This window comes from Oryctolagus cuniculus, chromosome 3 (genome assembly GCF_051225735.1).
Source record: "Oryctolagus cuniculus isolate XC-2025 breed Fujian yellow rabbit chromosome 3, ASM5122573v1, whole genome shotgun sequence".
NCBI classification, from domain to species: Eukaryota; Metazoa; Chordata; class Mammalia; order Lagomorpha; family Leporidae; genus Oryctolagus; species Oryctolagus cuniculus.
Window position 1 is genome coordinate 171,066,619 of NC_142869.1, and position 18,092 is coordinate 171,084,710.

Sequence of the window (18,092 nt, forward strand, 5' to 3'; positions counted from 1 at the left end):
TATTTTTTTCCTCAGAGTTTCTCCTAAGAATTTTACCTATTCTAGACTAATCTGTAGTAAAGAGTAAGTCTGTACTTTAAGGCAGAGGAGACTATGGCCAGAATCTGGTCTATCACTTATTTATGTGAATATTGGTGAACTACTTAAGCCCTCTGAAATTTAGCTTTCTTATGAGAAATAATATTATTATTATGAGAATAATATTGACCATACAGAACTACTGAGACTATTAAATGAACACTCTTAAAAGATACCAAATTTTGGTTAAATCCTCCTTTCACCTAAATCTACAGCTAAACTGTTTGATCCAAATATCTAGCCATAACCACTTACACTGAGTGATACATAGACCCCATAATTTTTGTAACTAGGCCTGCTCATTCTCTCGTGAACAGCAGCCCATCTAGCCACTATTCTTTTCACAGTCTTCAACTGGTATACAAATAGTATCTCAATCTAATTGGATGTATTTCAAAGCCCCAAACATAAAAATAAAACAACCAGTCTCTAAGCATCACTAACACATGGCATCTTCACTCCATACTCTTATCACCTTATTTATTTCAAAGTAACTTCTTTATAGAGAAAAATAGCACACCCATAGCTCAAAACTCATATTCATAACAATGGAAGAAGCAAGTAAAATTCCTTTTTAGAATTTTTGCTAAGTGAGATAGCAGTAAGACATTATTATAGAAAATGTCACTTAATTCTCAGTGGACCAGTCAGGGGTCTGTGAAAACTATTACACTCTTAAGATATATACTCTGGCTTAATTCAATAGAAAGAGAGAGAGACAGAGAGACAGAGAGAAAGAGAAAGAAACGCATTTTAAGTTTAGTATCTCTACACAATCCTAAGTTGTGCTTTCTTTGATTACTTCTTGTATAACTGCTACTATCTAGGAATGCCAAGAAATAAGAAAATGGAACTCTTTTTTGAGTTTCTTTTTTGCTTAGAAAGTTTAATTGTCAACTTAACTTGAAGAAGAAGTTATGGATAAGACCACAGAAACTGTTAGGCTGCTCATCACACGAACTTGGCAAATATTTCCAAGAAGAAACCTCCACAAATTTCTTCCTATCTTCTACTGCTTCTTTATCCTTATTCTGGATAGTGTTAATGTGGAAGTAGAGACTAAAGCAGACCCTCAGTGTGCCTGGCAGTGAGCCAAAGGCTTACTATCTTGCAAGAATTGGCATGAAAGAAGGAAACCTGTGGTGCTTACAAAAAAAAAAAAAAAAAAAAAAAGCAGCACTCTCTGTAACATGGGGCCAATGACTTGTCACTTTAAAAACTGAGTAACTGCATTAACCTCCCTACTCCTCTGCTCCCCAGCCCCTCAGGCCAAGAACACACTTTCAGGTGTCACATACTTATATGCAAAGCATAGATACCCATGTCAAGATTTTTTATAGTTCCAGATGATGTTCAGTAAACTGGCTTTGAGCAAAGTAAATTTCTCCCATTTCTCCCCAATAACTTATAACTCCAATGACATTCTTCTCCAGCTACCAAGAAAGTTATAAATGTGCTCTGTGGAGTATCTGACTACATAATGAAGGCCAAAATTAACAAAATATTAGTAAATATATTAATAACATCACAAAATAAAAGCTAAATATGTTAATATACCAAAAGACATTTATAAACTTGATAAATTTTAATATTCACTTCTACTCTCAAAGGAAAAAGCTCAATAAATTAAGAATAACAAAGTATTTTCATGCTGTGATTAATAACCCTTATCTCAATTAAATGATAAAAATAAAATTTAAGATTGAATAAAAATTGAGAGATACCTTCATAATAGTAAAGCATGAGTCAAGAAGCCCTACTACTGCCACTTGTCTAATGCTGTTCTTAGGATTCTCAACCAGAAAGAGTCAGTGAACGATCCAATTCAACAGGAAAAAAAGACAAAAAATTGTTTCCTGAGAAAAAGACTTAAATAAAGAGATATATACCATGCTAATAGTTGGGAGGACTCAATATTGCAGAATTCTTCCAAAACTGGTTTATAAATTCAATGCATTTTGAAACACAAATAATTGACCAACTAATTGGGGAAAGTCAGGTCTCTCTGTAACTCATATAGAACACCTAAACATACAAACAAAACATGGGAAACATATATAAATTCACAATGCATAACAAGTTTACTTTATCAATCAATCACAAATTAAAATGAAATGGCTCTTTTTAATCAAATTGACAAATATGCAGGAAGAAAAAAATACCTAACACAAAGAAATAGGTACTCTCATATTTTTTTGACTCCGAGTTCTAGTTCAGAGAACAATCAAAATTATAACCAATATTTCTAGGAAAAGATATTCACCACAGTGTTATAAATAATATCACCAAAGTGGGAAAAAATGAGACTGGCTTAATAAATTCAAAATATCTATTAAGGAACTTTGTAGCCATAAAAAATTATGTTGTTTGGACACCACAAAATAGAAATAATATGTATTACATTCTCACATATAACAAACCACATATTTTGTGTTTAATACTATATGCACATTCATAGGAAAGAAAACGATCACAAGGAAATACACACAGCAAGGAAACACACAAATCATTTTCAGTGATAACCTTTGGGTATTGACATCACATACAATATTTATTTTCTTCAGTATGCTTTCATAAATTTTTCACATTTCCTTCAATAAAAAATACTACTTTTATAATCAGAAAATAACAAATGTTCTTCCAAAGAAATAATCTAAATGCAAAATTTTTGTTCTGAAATCTCTAAGGGTTAAAAACCCTGAATATGACTTTAATTAGAATGTCATTTTTAATGAGAAAAATTATGTGAATAAATGTTGAATGCATCTGAAATGAATATTTACTACAACAATCTCATTTTTCTACATAGCACTACAGAAGTAGCAACCAATGAAATAAAACAGCACATGGTTCATCATAAAATAAGCACACAGGGATAGAAAAGAGGAGGTACAATAGATCAAAGAAAACATCAAAGCTTGTCAACCCAGTAAGATCTCTGTTTGGACTTAACTTTTATTCTTAGTTTTGATATAAACAAAATTCAAATAACTTACTATACAGAAACTTTATGTTTTACTCTATAGCCTACTCTATATATGTTTATATACACATATACATAAGTACTTATATGTGTGTGCACACATTAGAAATAAGTGTTTAAATTTAATCTTTCATATTTAAATAATCTTTACTATCAAAGGTAATAAACAAGGACTTCAAAAATTTAAATACAAGAATATGTTTCTGAAGAAAGGAACCATGACAACAATCCATGTAGTTATCATTAGCTACATTTGAAAGACGGTTCTTACATTATTTTACTAAATAGACACTGGGCTACAGTATTTGACACCCAGAAACATCACTTAAACAAATATAACTTTAGAATATAAGAAAAAACCAGTCTACATGCCTAAATTGATAATTTACTTTGAGATTCATTTCACAAAAGATAAACTTATCATCCAAAAAAATGGAACAAATATACTAGCATCAAACTTTTAAGTTAAGGACAGGATAAAATGTCAAATTATTCATTAATTATACAATTTTTGGACAGGACACAACCAAATATAATCCAAGATATTAAGATCACAGTAACAGAATGAGAGCCAATATCAAAGATGACAAAAGTGTTTGCACACGGACACAAGAGAGTCCACCCAGAACCATGCTGGAATGGAAGATAGACTATGATTTGCCTCCTTCATGAGAAAGACTTCAGTGATTCCTGGGACTACACATCCTTGAATATTTGTGTCTCCAAAACACAATGCTTCGGATAATTTCCCGTCTCCCTTTTACAGTGTATTTTTCCTTCATTACATCTGGAGGAAACCTCAATTAGGAGACAAAAGCCTTTTAAACCCAACATCCCTTAATTTCCTGGGCTCAGGGTGACCTGCACAGCACCATAAAAGGTGAAACCATCCAGAAGCTAGCAGCAAGTATTAGCAGGGAACCACAGGCTACAATATTCAAACCCAGAAATTGAGACTTCACATTTCCCAAATAGCTAAATAATTCCATGTAAATGAGACTTCGCCAGGAAGGATTTTGCCCCACACCCCCAAAAACAATGTAGAACAAAAAGGAAAACTGACAGTAAAAGGGTAAGATGTCTGACTATACTGATATCAGTACTTACGTATCATACCTCTGCAGTGGTGTCACTTTGTTCTTATTCTTATCAACTGAACCCGTAGACAGCTGAAGAAAATTAGGATTTAACTTATATAATTCTTGAAGGAGCTTCTGTTCATATTCTTGGTGCTTACCCGCCTAATGAAAGAAGAAACAAAAACTGCAGTGGAATTCACAAAATAACTGGTATAAAGCAGTTACCTTTTCAATTATTAAAGCTATCCTAAAAAAAACATGAGTTTTTCACAGAATCAGGGAAACTGATGAGGAAGATGTCACAAACTCCTAGACCAATGAAAATTATTCCAACAAAATTATAAGATATATATTCCATAAATTAAAGTAAAGCATCTATCAACTCCTTTACTGAACAGCATATTAAGGAGAGAACATCTCCGGCTAACTCAAACAACTAGGCCAATGTGAAGCCTACTTCAAGTCTTTCACATGAGGATTAAGTCCTCGTCTATAGTTACAGACAGTGAGAGAGAGACAGAGAGAAAGGTCTTCCTTCCATTGGTTCACTCCCCTAATGGCCACTATGGCTGGTACTGCGCCGATCCGAAGCCAGGAGCCAGGTGCTTCCTCCTGGTCTCCCATGCGGGTGCAGGGCCCAAGCACTTGGGCCATCCTCCACTGTCTTCCTGGGCCACAGCAAAGAAGTGGACTGGAAGAGGAGCAACTGGGACAGAATCCGGTGTCCCAACTGGGACTAGAACCCGGGGTGCCAGCGCTGCAGGCAGAGGATTAGCCAAGTGAGCCACAGCGCCGGCCAAGGATTAAGTCTTCTAATAGGTCTTTAATAAGTTTCCTCCAGATTATACAAAATTGATCAATCTCCTTTTTTATGTTGAAATTAACAATAAGTAATACACGGATGAACTACAATCTTCATTAGTTTGACACTAAGTGGGAAAATAAAATCCATTTTTAGTCTCGTCTTTCTTCTGTTACCAAGAGTAAAATAAAAATTAATATATTTAAACTCTAAGCCAATAGTCAGCAATTTACAGTCATCTGTTTTTGTAAATGAACATATTTTACTTATTTATTGCAACATATTCACACTCATTTACATATTGCCTACGGCTATTTTACTGCAAGTCAGAGTGCAGGGTTTTTTTTAATAATTGACTCACTGACTGACTGACTGATTTGATAAACACAGAGACAGAAAGAGACCTTGCCGAGCCGAAACCAGGAGGCAGGAATTCCATCCACATCTCCTTGGTCGGTGGTGGAAACCCACGTAGTCAGACCATCACCTGCTGCCTCCCTGCTGAACTACCAGGAAACTAGATTGGAAGAACAAGTGGGACCTGATCCCAGGTACTCCATTAGGGGTTGCTGGCATCACAAGTAGCCTTATCACTGTGCTACAATGTACCCCCTAGAATGCTTTTAACAATAACCATACAGTCTCAAATCTTAAAATATTTACTAACTGGCCTTTTACAGTAAAAGTTTGCCAACTCCTACTGTACACTCAACAAGAAAATATAAAAGGTAAAGGTCACGGAAAATGGAATTTAGAATATATTTATTTTGATACGAAAAAAATCTGAAACCCATGCATTTATGGTGAAGAATCTTCAAAAAGTTCAGGGAAAGTATGTATTATGAAAAAAATAAAGCATATATTTCAAATATATTTAACACCAAAATAAACATTTTTAATTACATTTCCCACAAATATTGAAGTACTTTTGTAATAGAGTTGGGTAGCTGTATTTCAGAAAGTAATATCACAAATTCTATGGGAGAAATTATGCAAAGATTGACTGCAGAAGCTAATCACACACCAATATAAACAGTAACGAATTTACTTTTTACTATTTGGCATGTATATTGTAACTAGAAAGACATTTTTACTTACCTTCAAGGATGTTAGTTATTTTAAAACTATGATTTAAATCTATGTTATAGCAAAACCAAAGTGAAACAGATCAAAACAAAAGCAATACAACAATAACAAGTAAGGGCGATATCACTGAACTGTGCACAACTGTATCATGAACACTGCACAATGCATCGTTCCCTGTACCTGCTTCAATATAAATATTCACTGTTACTAAATTTCAAGTTATGCAGTAATTAGAAAAAATTTTCTGATTTTTGTCATAATGTAATTTATTCAAATTTCCTATCTACACTCAGGAAGTGTTTTAACAAAGAAACCCTTTACAAAGTACCTTCAAACTCATGTGATTAAGATGAATTCAGGACACTGCCTTGAGATGAATTTTAAATTAAGAAAAAACATATTTAGATGTGGATTCTACATCTTTAAAACATGAAAAGTCTTGAAGATTCTTCCTGCATTCAATACTTCAGGAGGCATTAGGGCTTTCTTTAGCCAAAAGCTCAACCTGATGTTCAAAGGCCTCTACAGGGGCAGTTCATAAACACAAGCCAAATCCCATTACAAAGAAGTTCCAAAGGATTTTCCATACATTAAAAAAAATTGTTTAGTAATACTTTAAATGAGATCAATGAGGGTTTAGAAATACTTTGACAGAATTTTCATTTTACCTGTAATAGTGTATGTGAATAGAAAAAGTGTACCTTCTACTAAAGTTCAAATTGAAATGATTTTACTTTTTTGAGTGACATCCACAATTTAGCAAACAAAAAATAAGCATTTATCGGACAAGAGTTCAGCAAGTCACCCATCACTGTCTCGAACTTTTAATACTGTTTTTGAATCATTAAAATTCTACTTTCAAGAAACTTTAATGTATTTATTATAATGGGATTTAATCTGTACTAACTCCAAGTCAAAGAAAAAAAAAGGTAATACTTCATCTTATTTAACAATCTGCTCTTAAAGGAGCCTCTACCAGGCTTTCTTTATCAGGACCTGCAGAATGAAAGGTAGCAGTGAATGCCCCCCACCTTCTAAAAGAGAAGTATTCCTGCAAAAGTCCACAGCAACAATCTGAAGTCCTCATCTACAACAGGGAAGTGCAGCATTGTGCTTTGGTATAATCCTCATTTAATAGGCCGAATGGTCAATATTTTTACTTGTAAATACATGTTTATACTACAAATTGAAAGGAGACAGGAGAAGAGGAGATGTGAAAAAGTACACAGGATATAGTAAGTCTTCAATTCACCCTTTATAGGATACTGACTTGATGGACACTTTGATGGGACAATCATTTCATAAAAATGTTTGCTTATTAACATCATTTGATAAAATACTATATATAGCATGTTCTATATAGAGTAGACATTGGGAGGGAAAAAAACTAATACTTACAGTATTCCACTTAGCCTTCATTTTGCTGACATTTCCCTTAAAGCAGCATTTCCCAAAGTGTTTACCTTGATCATTTAAGTTCTGGCTGTATGCATCCCTCTCAATTATCCCTTTCTTGGATACGTATTAGCCTATTAAAGACTCTGAGAAGCATCAGAGTAAAGAAATCTGTTTATCTTCATTAACCTAGCATTTTTAAACTTAGTTTGAACCACAAATCCATTTTTTTAACAATATCTGCAGAATGGACATTCCATGGAACATTCATTTAGAAAATGCTACTTCAAAGTAATACTGGTCACTAGAAAATTAAATACCTGATTTTTGTTTTTGTAATTTTAACAGATAAATAAAAAGTACTCCCTTTTCTGCAAAGTTGATAAATCACATGACTTTACTACCTGCATTTCCTCTTTTGTGAAGCTGGCCGCCTCATCTCCCAATTCATGTAGATACATGCAGTCAGGTTTTGGACATTGCATATTCTTTAAGAAATAACTGCAGTATTTTGTTGTACCTAGAGATGCCTGTGGGAAGAAGAGGGGTAGGGAAAAGACGACTCAAAACATAAACTGATACCACATTCAGAATTCCCATGTTTAATATTTTTAGATCACCTAAAACGAGGCACAAAGGTGACAAAACAAGAAGCATGGCTACAAAGGAGGACTGAACTATTACTAGCAGAATTTATTATAGACGATGGTCATTTGGAAGAACTAACGAGAACCTTTCAGCCTATCGTTTCTAGAACTTGACACCCAAATCTTCTTCCCTAGACACCAGGAGAAGAGACAAAAATCAGTTCTATGTTATAAAAGGCTCAGAACACCCCCACCCCCCAAAAAAAGCAAATCCAGTTTATCAAGTTCCAATTTCTAACTCATTCATCAAGCACTGCTTGTTGGAACCTTTCACTACAACCTGACTCAACATCCAAATAGTAAGGACAACAAATGAGAACCATTATCTATTTCTGATGGGAAGAATAATGGTTCCTTTTCATAAAGTAAGATATATGTAAGAATAGGATATTTTAAAAGATTATTCCCTACAAATGAATGTGTGTTTTCCAACCTGGTAAAACAGGACCCTCCATAAGTCAGAAGTCAACAAATTACCTAGCACAGGTTGGTAGGAGTACCCTAAAAACAATAACTACCATCAAATTTAATATGCAGATGCCAAGTTTTCCTCTACTTACTACATCTTATTTTCCTTATTAAAAAAGTAGGGCTGGGGGGGAGAGAAGAGGACAATATTACCTTAAGTGTTCTGCCATCTACCACCACGTTGTTGACACATTGTATGGCTCTGAGGGCATCTTCTGACCGGATATAGGTTACATAAGCACTGGCACTTGGACCCTAAATGAAACCATCCCAATCAATTGGTATTGCAGTTTCAAATTAAATAACAGTAGAAAAAAGAAAATTCTCCTGCATTCTGCATAAGGAATTTTAAAGGTCTTTATTACTACTACTATTAATAATAATGACAACAATTAGAAGCAGTTTAAATTAAACACTGTACCAGCTCATTTAAAAGCAAACATACGGGGCCGGCACTGTGGCACACAGGTAAAGCCACCGCCCGCAGTGCCAGCATCCCATATGGGTGCTAAATCGAGTCCTAGCTGCTCCACTTTCGATTCAGCTCTCTGCTAATGAGCTTGGGAAAGCAGCAGAAGATAGCCCAAGTCCTTGGGTCCCTGCAACCATGTGAGAGACCCGGAGGAAGATCCTGCCTTCAGATAGGCCCAGCTCCAGCCTTTGTGGCCATTTGGGGAGTGAACCAGCAGATGGAAGACCTTTCTCTGCCTGTAACTGCGCTTTCCAAATAAACAAATCTTAAAAAAAAAAAAAAAAAAAAAGAGCAATCATGCTTAATGAACTTTATCTGATTTTAAGTAGACTATTATACACAAATAACATCCTTCTCTTGTCTTTTATTAAAGTAAACTAATATTTGTAAATAAAAGATCATCTTTGCCGTGTAAAGGTTATAAAACATTTTGAAAAGATTTAAAAAAAAATCTCCTTGTCTGCCTTGCAAATAAAAATAAATAAGATTTATAGACACTATATCAAAATATCTCTCAAAAATAATCTTCAACATTATTCTGTGAATATCAACATAAGGATGCTCCTTTTTAACACCTTGAAACCATTAATTATAGACCATTATCTAATATTATCAGATTATCTAATATTACATTGAAATCATTAATTATAGACCATTATCTAATATTATCAGATTATTATTATTATTAGATTGAACTCCCCTTCCCCTTTATGCCATCATTAATCTTTATTTTACAATTTCCCTCTTATTACCAATTCAGTTCAAGTCCTAGAGGGGTCAAATGAACACCAAAAGTTCCCCCAACCCACCAACAGAGGTCACTACACTGCTTAAGTCCTTGACCCTTAGGCTTTCTAATCACAGAAAACAAATTTTCCTTATAAACAGCCCAGGTCAAGCCAAGACCACAGGGAAGAAAGGCAAAAATCCCAATAATTAGTTACCTGTGAGCCTGCATATGAAGTGCTATTATTGATGACAACTTTGTGTATTTTACCAAACTTCCCAAAATACTCTGGTCGTTTTAAAACCTACAAAACAAGAAGAAATAAGGCATCAACTTGTCCCAATTTTCAACAATTTTATCCATATAATGGGAACATATATCATTCCTTATTATATCCCTCTTCTTTGAGAGGAAAATAGAGAAAAATAGTTAATTTTAAAATTTTTCTAATATACGTGTCATGGTGGCTATCCGACAGCAAATCAACAAGTCATGTTTAAAAGCTATTCTTAAGCTATTCCTTTTTAACGCACTGTAGAAACTGAAACCGAGTTTACTATCAACTATATTCTAACACTAACACCAATAACCTGCGGTAAAAAGATATTCACTACACTGACATTAACAGATGATTTTTATAAGAAAGTCATTCTTAGGGCTGGTGTTGTGACGTACCGGGTAAAAGCCAGTAATGTCAGCATCCCATATGGGCGCCTATTTGAGACTCAGTTACTTCACTTCCAATTCAACTCTCTGCTATGGCCTGGGAAAGCATCAGAAGATGGCCCAAGTCCTTGGGCTCCTGCACTCACATAGGAGATCCAGAGGAAGTTCCTGGCTCCTGGCTTCAGATTGGCCCAGCTCTGGACATTACAGCCATTTGGGGAGTGAATCAGTAGATGAAAGATCTCTCCCTCCCTCTCTCTCTTCCTCTGCCTCTGCCTCTCTACTCTGACTTTCAAATAAATAAATAAATCTTAAAAAAAAAAAAGTCATTCTTAAAACACTAACCAAAATTATGTAGCAGAGATCGTCTCTACTCATAGATCCATGATAGATAGTAACATTTGATGTGTTATGTGAAGACATTGTTATAAGCTACAAATTCCAAATCAAAGAGTGCCACCTTAACCTTCTATGTTTTCTGATGCAGTTTCCCACAGAAATTAATTTTACTTTTTTCAGCTGTCTCATGGCTTTTCTCTTTTTCTCGTTTCCTGGTAAGTAACTTTTGGGAAACACATTTGTACATCTCCTTTCATGGGTCACTTCCTAGCAGTTATTTTCCCTTACACTGCCTTACCTTCTTCACTTGGTGAATCACTGTACATTCTTTCAGCTTCTCTTGCAAACTCATTTAACCTTGATTAATTTGACCAGTATGTAAATTGGTACAAAAACCTCTCCCATGATTTGCAACTACCTAAAAATAAATTTTATTGTTTTCTAGAATAACAGACCTGCCGTGCCTTCTACCTGTCCAAACTGTAGTGTCTCTCAATGAACATTTTCTGCATGCACCTGTTCCAGTTCCTACAAAATACTCGTTTTTCCACTTACATCTGATAGTATTTTCACATATCTATGATTTAACTAATTGAAATATTTAGCAAAATCTGGTAGAACTAAAACCTGATGAAATAGTCTTTGGCTAGTTTATCATTAATTCTTAACAATCTTCAACCTAATAAATGTAAAAGACTTAATCTTGACAATTTTTAGGTCTTTATATGTACACCACTGTTACGTTAGCTACAACCAATTCTAACAGATTAAAAGGTAAAGAGATTATATTGGTTTTTAATCTTCTTTCCACCTAAATGCTCTGAGAGATATGATTTGTAGCTAACAAAATGACTGAGATTGTCCATAGTGAAGTCTCAGGGTTGGAGTGCAGTGAAGAGTATAGTTTGAAAAAGTTTTCTGGCCAGTGGAGTTTGATACTACATTCAATAGTTCAGGTGAATGTGCATCAACTCAGCAAATAGCCTCACAGCTGAAATGCCTGCTCAAAGGGTTCAGGCTGGACACATGCTCTCTTATCTTACATCAGCATCTCTTACCATGCATGAATTCACAGCAGTTATCAAAAAGTAGAAGTACTTAAGGAAGCATTTTAGAAATTTGTAGGCACTTTCATGGGGAGACACTGTTAAAGTGACTGGAAGATACCACCAGCATGCACAAGTTGGGAGCCAGGGATGACTTAAAATGCTCAGGCTGGCACTGCACAACAAAGAATCATCCTGTACAACTTTTAAATGTCTTATAACATACTCATGTAGCCGAGAAACCTGTTTAAGTGAACTAGAAACAGATTCTATATTATGTATAAACACAAAGTACTTTCCCAGTTTTGACATACATTAAATGTAGCAGAAGCAAATAATATGTAATTAATGGAAGACCACATGTGCTTTGTTTGAAGTTGTACTGAGAGTTATTTCAGGAAAATCACATCATTGACATTTCATGATACCTGAGTTGCCAATACCTACACCTATAACAATCTGAATTTGCAGCTGTCACATTACATGAAAGAATCAACAAAAAGGCACAAGTATCTTACTAATTGATGAAACAGTGCAAAGAACTTAAACATACATACATTATCATCTAGTTAAAATGAAGGTTCAGATTCAGTACATCTAAGGCAGGGGTGGACAATCTGCAAAAATCAGCTGCCAGTGACACTAACGTTCTGGTCCAGAGACCATATCTTCAAGACCATATCTTCTAGAGTGGCTGTGCGAGAACATTTCCATGCAGACACAGTCTTTTTAAAATTGTTTCCCTTTTATTTCCTCTTTATTATCTTGAAGTCACTTCACGATAATTAAGAGGTGTTATAAAACATAAGCTTTGAAAAAGTAGGCACAGAGGGGCCAGCGTTGTGGTGCAGTGGGTTAAGCCACTGACTACAACACCAGCATCTTTTATCAAGTGCTATTTAGAGTTCTAGCTGCTCCACTTTCAATCCAGATCCCTGCTAATGCTCCTGGAAAGGCGCAGCAGATGGCCCAGGTGGTTGGGCCCCTGCCACCCACGAAGGAGACAAGAATGGAGTTCCTGGCTCCTGGCTTCAGCCTGCCTAACTTTGGCCATTGTGGGAGTTAACCAGTGTATGGAAGATCTGTCTCTGTCTCCCTCTCTCTGTTACTCTGCCTTCCAAATGAATCTTTAAAAACAAGACAAAACAAAAACAGTGAGCACTGAACTGATAAGGCTGATAATCAATGGTTTATGGAAACAGTTTTTAGCGAACATTTGGTGTAACATAATTACACTGCCATGTCCACTCTGCAGTCAGAAAGGTATTTTCACAGCCTAATCTGGGCATGTCATTGTTTTAAAGGACATAGATCAACCTCCCACTCTCCTTAGCAATGGTTAAAAAACCTTTCATGATATGCTATCTCTCACCACTGCACTCTAATCTTCCAGCCAAACAATTTCACTTGCAGATGGAGGTTTTTCCCATCCAAAAGTTACTGTGCCAGAAGCATTTTACCCCAAAGACAGCAGAGGACAGCATACCTTGTACCTCCCCTCCAAGGTCAACTGCTATCCTCTGCGGCTACACAGCACACAATATTTCTCATACTGTACTGTTCTTTCACAAATAAGCCATCTCATTTATCAGAGTTTGTTCAGTGTCTTAGACAAGGCCCCAGCACATTACAGGTATTCAAAAAATGCTTACTGAAAAACTGGCTTAACATTGAATATAAAGAATTATATGGTTATGTAATACTGGTGGCCTGATAGTACTAACAAATGGCTAGTAGTTGAATAGGCTACCTAGACAAAAGAAATTAAAATAATGTAAACTTCATGTTAAATTCAACACTACAGATTCTGTCTAAAAAACTACCAAAAATAGTTTTTTAGAAAGGATGGGTGTGTGTGTGTGTGGACAGAGCACCCTGAACATCAACTCATATTCCATACACTCAATGTCTTGGGTTTACTTCAGAACAAACCGGTTTTAGAATGTGAAAGGCCATCTGGCAAAATTATAAGCAGCTAAGTGATGTGTCTTAATAGTTAAAATGTCTTCTATATATTCATTGGGAATACATTTATGTATTCATGGACACTAAAGACAAAAGCAAAAACCTGGTAATCAGAAGAATGAGTAGATAAATCAAAGAATGGATGAACAGCCAATCATCATTATAGAACACCACACTGGAATAGGAATTCTAAGACCACTCAACTATCCTTTGCCTCATTCCTCATTTGTAAAAAATGTTTATGCCTTTAAAGTCCTTTAGTTCCTCAAACAAGATGCTCTCGTGGGCTTCCACACATACTTGGGACACTACTGTCATCCGTTCTCAGACTAGTGCCTCATTAATTTTTCAAGCCTATAGCAATCTTCCTTTCCTCAAGGAAGCTTTTTGTCAAACTATACCAGCTAACTATCCTATGAGTGCCCTTTACATATGTATAGAACAAATGTAACCGTTCCAATTCTGTCTTCCCTATTAGTCTGTTAAATTAAAAAGGGAAAGAGCCTACACCAAGCTTCATAGCTAATGCATCTGAGCATCAAAGTTTCCAGCACAGGGGACTCAAAATATTCAGTAATTAATGTGGAGAATGAATACCTAGATTCTTATAAATCTAAACTTTGAGGACTTAGTAGATCATCATCACCATCTCTAATACAATCATTGCTTCTAATTACAGTATCTTTTCAGATTTTTTTGTATCAGCCAATAAATGAATATATTTGGCAATCTTTGTATGATGCTATGATGTTTTCTGGCATATAAAATTTATTTTCACAATAAGCTTTAACTATTCCTAAACTTGCCTTTGTTAATCAGAAAATATTGAAATATCAACTTGTTCATCAAGCAAATATAAGTAAATTATAGGGGCTGGCGCTGTGACATAGCAAGTAAAGCCACTGCCTGAAGTGCTGGTATCCCATGTGGGTGCTGGTTCGAGCCCTGGCTGCTCCACTTCCGATCCAGCTCTCTGCTATGGCCTGAGAAAGCAGGGGAAGATGGTCCAAGTCCTTGGGCCCCTGAAGCTTCTAGCTTCGGATTGGCTCAGCTCCAGCCATTGTGGCCATCTGAGGAGTGAACCAATGGATGGAAGATCTCTCTCTCTCTGTCCCTGCCTCTCTGTAACCACCTTTCAAATAAGTAAATAATTTTTTTAAAAAAATAAGTAAATTATAGGGATCTTCTCTGACTTGAAAGATGTAATAACAATTTGAAACTTTTGAATACTCTAATGAAGTCAACTTTAAGTTTTTAAAGCAGAAAAAAAGTTATACAAATGAATTAAAAGAATTTTAGAGAAATTTAGAGTGGTAATATTTTATAAAAAAAAAAAAAAGGATTTATCTCTGTTTTTTCCCTAAGGTCTCAAGAGAATAAGTGAGATCAACATTTCAGAAAATTCACTGTCTTCTTATCAAGCAACAATGATCTTGAAAGTGTAAAAATAGTAATGTGTATATATATATACATATATATATGTATACATATATATATGAGTGATCTTCAAAAAGTGCATGGAAAAACTGTATTAAAAGATAATGGCAGTGCCAGTACTGTGGCATAGCAGGTAAAGCCACCACCTGCAGTGACAGCATCCCATATAGGTGCCTCTTTGAGACTCGGCTACTCCACTTCCAATCCAACTCTATGCTATAGTTTGCAAAAGCAGCAGAAGATGGCCCAAGTCCTTGGACCCTTACACCAGCGTAGGAATCCTCGAAGAAGCTCCTGGCTTTGGATCGGCATAGCTCCAGTCATTGAGGCCATTTAGAGAGTGAACCAGCAGAGCGAAGACTTCCCTCTCTCTGCCTTTAACTTTCCCTCTCAATAAATAAATAAACAAATCTTTAAAAAAATATTTAATGGCACTATTCTGTGAGGTTTGTGCAGTCTTCTCAGACTCATGATAAAATGCTCTCTCTCATTAGTCACACCTGGATTCGTCTCTTTCTGTGTTAACAGTTCTTCAGATTAATATATAGTTACTTGAAATGGAAATAAGAAATGTTTGGAAGTAATAAAAACTCTGCAAATCAAAGACTTAAAAGAAAAGGTAAGAAAGCTATAACTCAGCCGGTGCTGTGCCTCACTAGGCTAATCCCCTGCCTGCGGCACCGGCACCCCGGGTTCTAGTCCTGGTTGGGATGCCGGTTCTGTCCCGGTTGCCCCTCTTCCAGTCCAGCTCTCTGCTGTGGCCTGGGAAGGCAGTGGAAGATGGCCCAAGTGCTTGGGCCCTGTACCCGCATGGGAGACCAGGAGGAAGCACCTGGCTCCTGGCTTTGGAATGGCGTAGCGCACTGGCCATAGCGGCCATTTGGGGGGTGAACCAACGGAAGTAAGACCTTTCTCTCTGTCTACCTCTGCCTGTCAAAAAAAAAAAAAAAAAAAAAAAAATCGAAAGCTATAACTCAAACATCAAATTCACACTATGGCTTCTTTTTTTTTTGATTATTTTATTTGTTTATTATTATTATTATTATTATTATTATTATTATTATTATTGACGGGCAGAATGGACAATGAGAGAGACAGACAGAAAGGTCTTCCTTTGCCATTGGTTCACCCCGCAATGGCCGCGGTGGCCAGCGCGCTGCGACCAGTGTGCCGCGCTGATCCGAAGCCAGGAGCCAGGTGCTTCTCCTGGTCTCCCATGGGATGCAGGGCCCAAGGACCTGGGCCATCCTCCACTGCACTACCGGGCCACAGGAGAGAGCTGGCCTGGAAGAGGAGCAACCGCGACAGAATCCGGAGCCCCAACTGGGACTAGAACCCAGTGTGCTGGCGCCGCAGGCGGAGGATTAGCCTAGTGAGCCGCAGCGCCCGCCCACACTATGGCTTAATTTCACCCAGCCTTTGTGCTGCTGCTCCCTGTGCCTCTAATAACTACAGCTGACCAGACCCAAGATATATTAACAAAAACAAGTACGTCAACACTCAAAAGCTGTCAAATCAAGATAAAAGTCCAAATAATTCACTGGAGTAGCGGTTTCTGAAAAGCAAAAGTAGATTTTAATCAAGAAAGTTCGTGTGGAGTGCGTGTTGGGTCTAATAGCTAAACCACTGGATAGGTTCCCACACTGGAGTACGTAGATCAACTCCTGGCTCCAGCTCTCTACTTCAGCTTCTTGCTGACACAGACCCTCAAGAGCAGCAGTAATGGCTCAAGTAATTGGGTTCCTGCCACAGAGAAGACCTGGATTGAGCCACCAGCCCTTGAGAGCATCGGGGCAATGAACCAGCAAGTGAAGAGTTTTGTGTGTCTCTCACTCTCTCTCTTTCTGCCTCTCAGATGAATTGTTTTTAAAAAATTTTTTTTACAGATTAGTGGTAGTAAATGAGAAAGAAGTGCCCTTTGGCTAGAAAAATAAGCAGAGCTGAAAGACTGAAAGGGGAAGGTTAGTGCGAGACTATGGCAGTGTTCAGGAAATGGTAGAGGGTGAGATGGGATTCTGTCTGCTTGGGGAATAAGTATTAGCTTAGGAAGGTTAGTGTGAGACTATGGCAGTGTTCAGGAAATGGTAGAGGGTGGGACGGGATTCTGTCTGCTTGGGGAGTAAGTATTAGCTTAGGAAGGTTAGTGCGAGACTATGGCAGTGTTCAGGAAATGGTAGAGGGTGAGATGGGATTCTGTCTGCTTGGGGAATAAGTATTAGCTTAGGAAACGGAAGAACTGGTTGCTGAAGTTGAGTCATAAACCTAAAATGAGTTCTCTCCTTCACACTTCTTCTTGAAGAAGTCTTTTTCTGTTACATCTCTACATCTAAATCTTTGGCTTTGGAAAGAGTCTGGTCTTCTGAATATTACGTAACCTACTACTGCCAGCCACTCTGAACCAAGGTCCTTAATTCTTGAATTTCCTCCATGCATATTTACCATGATAGATCCTTCTCAGTAATGTCCCTGACTTTCCTCTCTGATGATCCGAAGCTCTGTATAGACTTAACTCATAGTATACTCATCAATAAATACTTCTTATCTTCTGTAAATTATTTTTTTGGAAAATAGATATTAGATCCCTAAAAGTTCTTCCTTCGGGGAATTTAGCATAGTTAGCCAAATCTGAAGACTCCTACCTCCTTAAGTCTCAGACTGGTACCATTACTTTAAAACCTCTCAAGAAGTACTTTTACAAGATCCGCAAAATAGAGCTCTTTCCTACTGAGTAAACATTCTGGCTGTTCATTAGCAACTCTTTGCCTTCCCAACAATCTACTCAGCACCTCATGATATATTAGAAACTAAAAATAAGCAGATGCAAACTCACATACAGAAAGCAAAGTATAAACTCAACATTACTAAGGCTGGCAGTGGAAGGACAGAAAAAGTAGTAATGAAC

General features: G+C 36.6%; 1 protein-coding gene across 8 annotated transcripts in view; it reads right to left on the bottom strand.

Moving 5' to 3' along the window:
• Positions 1 to 18,092, bottom strand: part of CNOT4 (CCR4-NOT transcription complex subunit 4) — a 135,990-nt gene that overhangs the window by 49,122 nt on the left and 68,776 nt on the right. For 4 of the 8 annotated variants that reach the window (XM_002711994.6, XM_008258152.5, XM_008258154.5 and 1 more), the window contains 4 exons: positions 9,955 to 10,041; positions 8,692 to 8,793; positions 7,828 to 7,953; positions 4,178 to 4,302 (listed from right to left, as the gene is read on the bottom strand). In XM_002711994.6, the coding sequence (XP_002712040.1) occupies positions 4,178 to 4,302; positions 7,828 to 7,953; positions 8,692 to 8,793; positions 9,955 to 10,041 (440 nt within the window). Of the gene's footprint in view, positions 1 to 4,168; positions 4,303 to 7,827; positions 7,954 to 8,691; positions 8,794 to 9,954; positions 10,042 to 18,092 lie in introns of all 8 variants that reach the window. The other 4 variants (XM_008258151.5, XM_008258150.5, XM_089328650.1 and 1 more) reach the window with 1 other exon arrangement.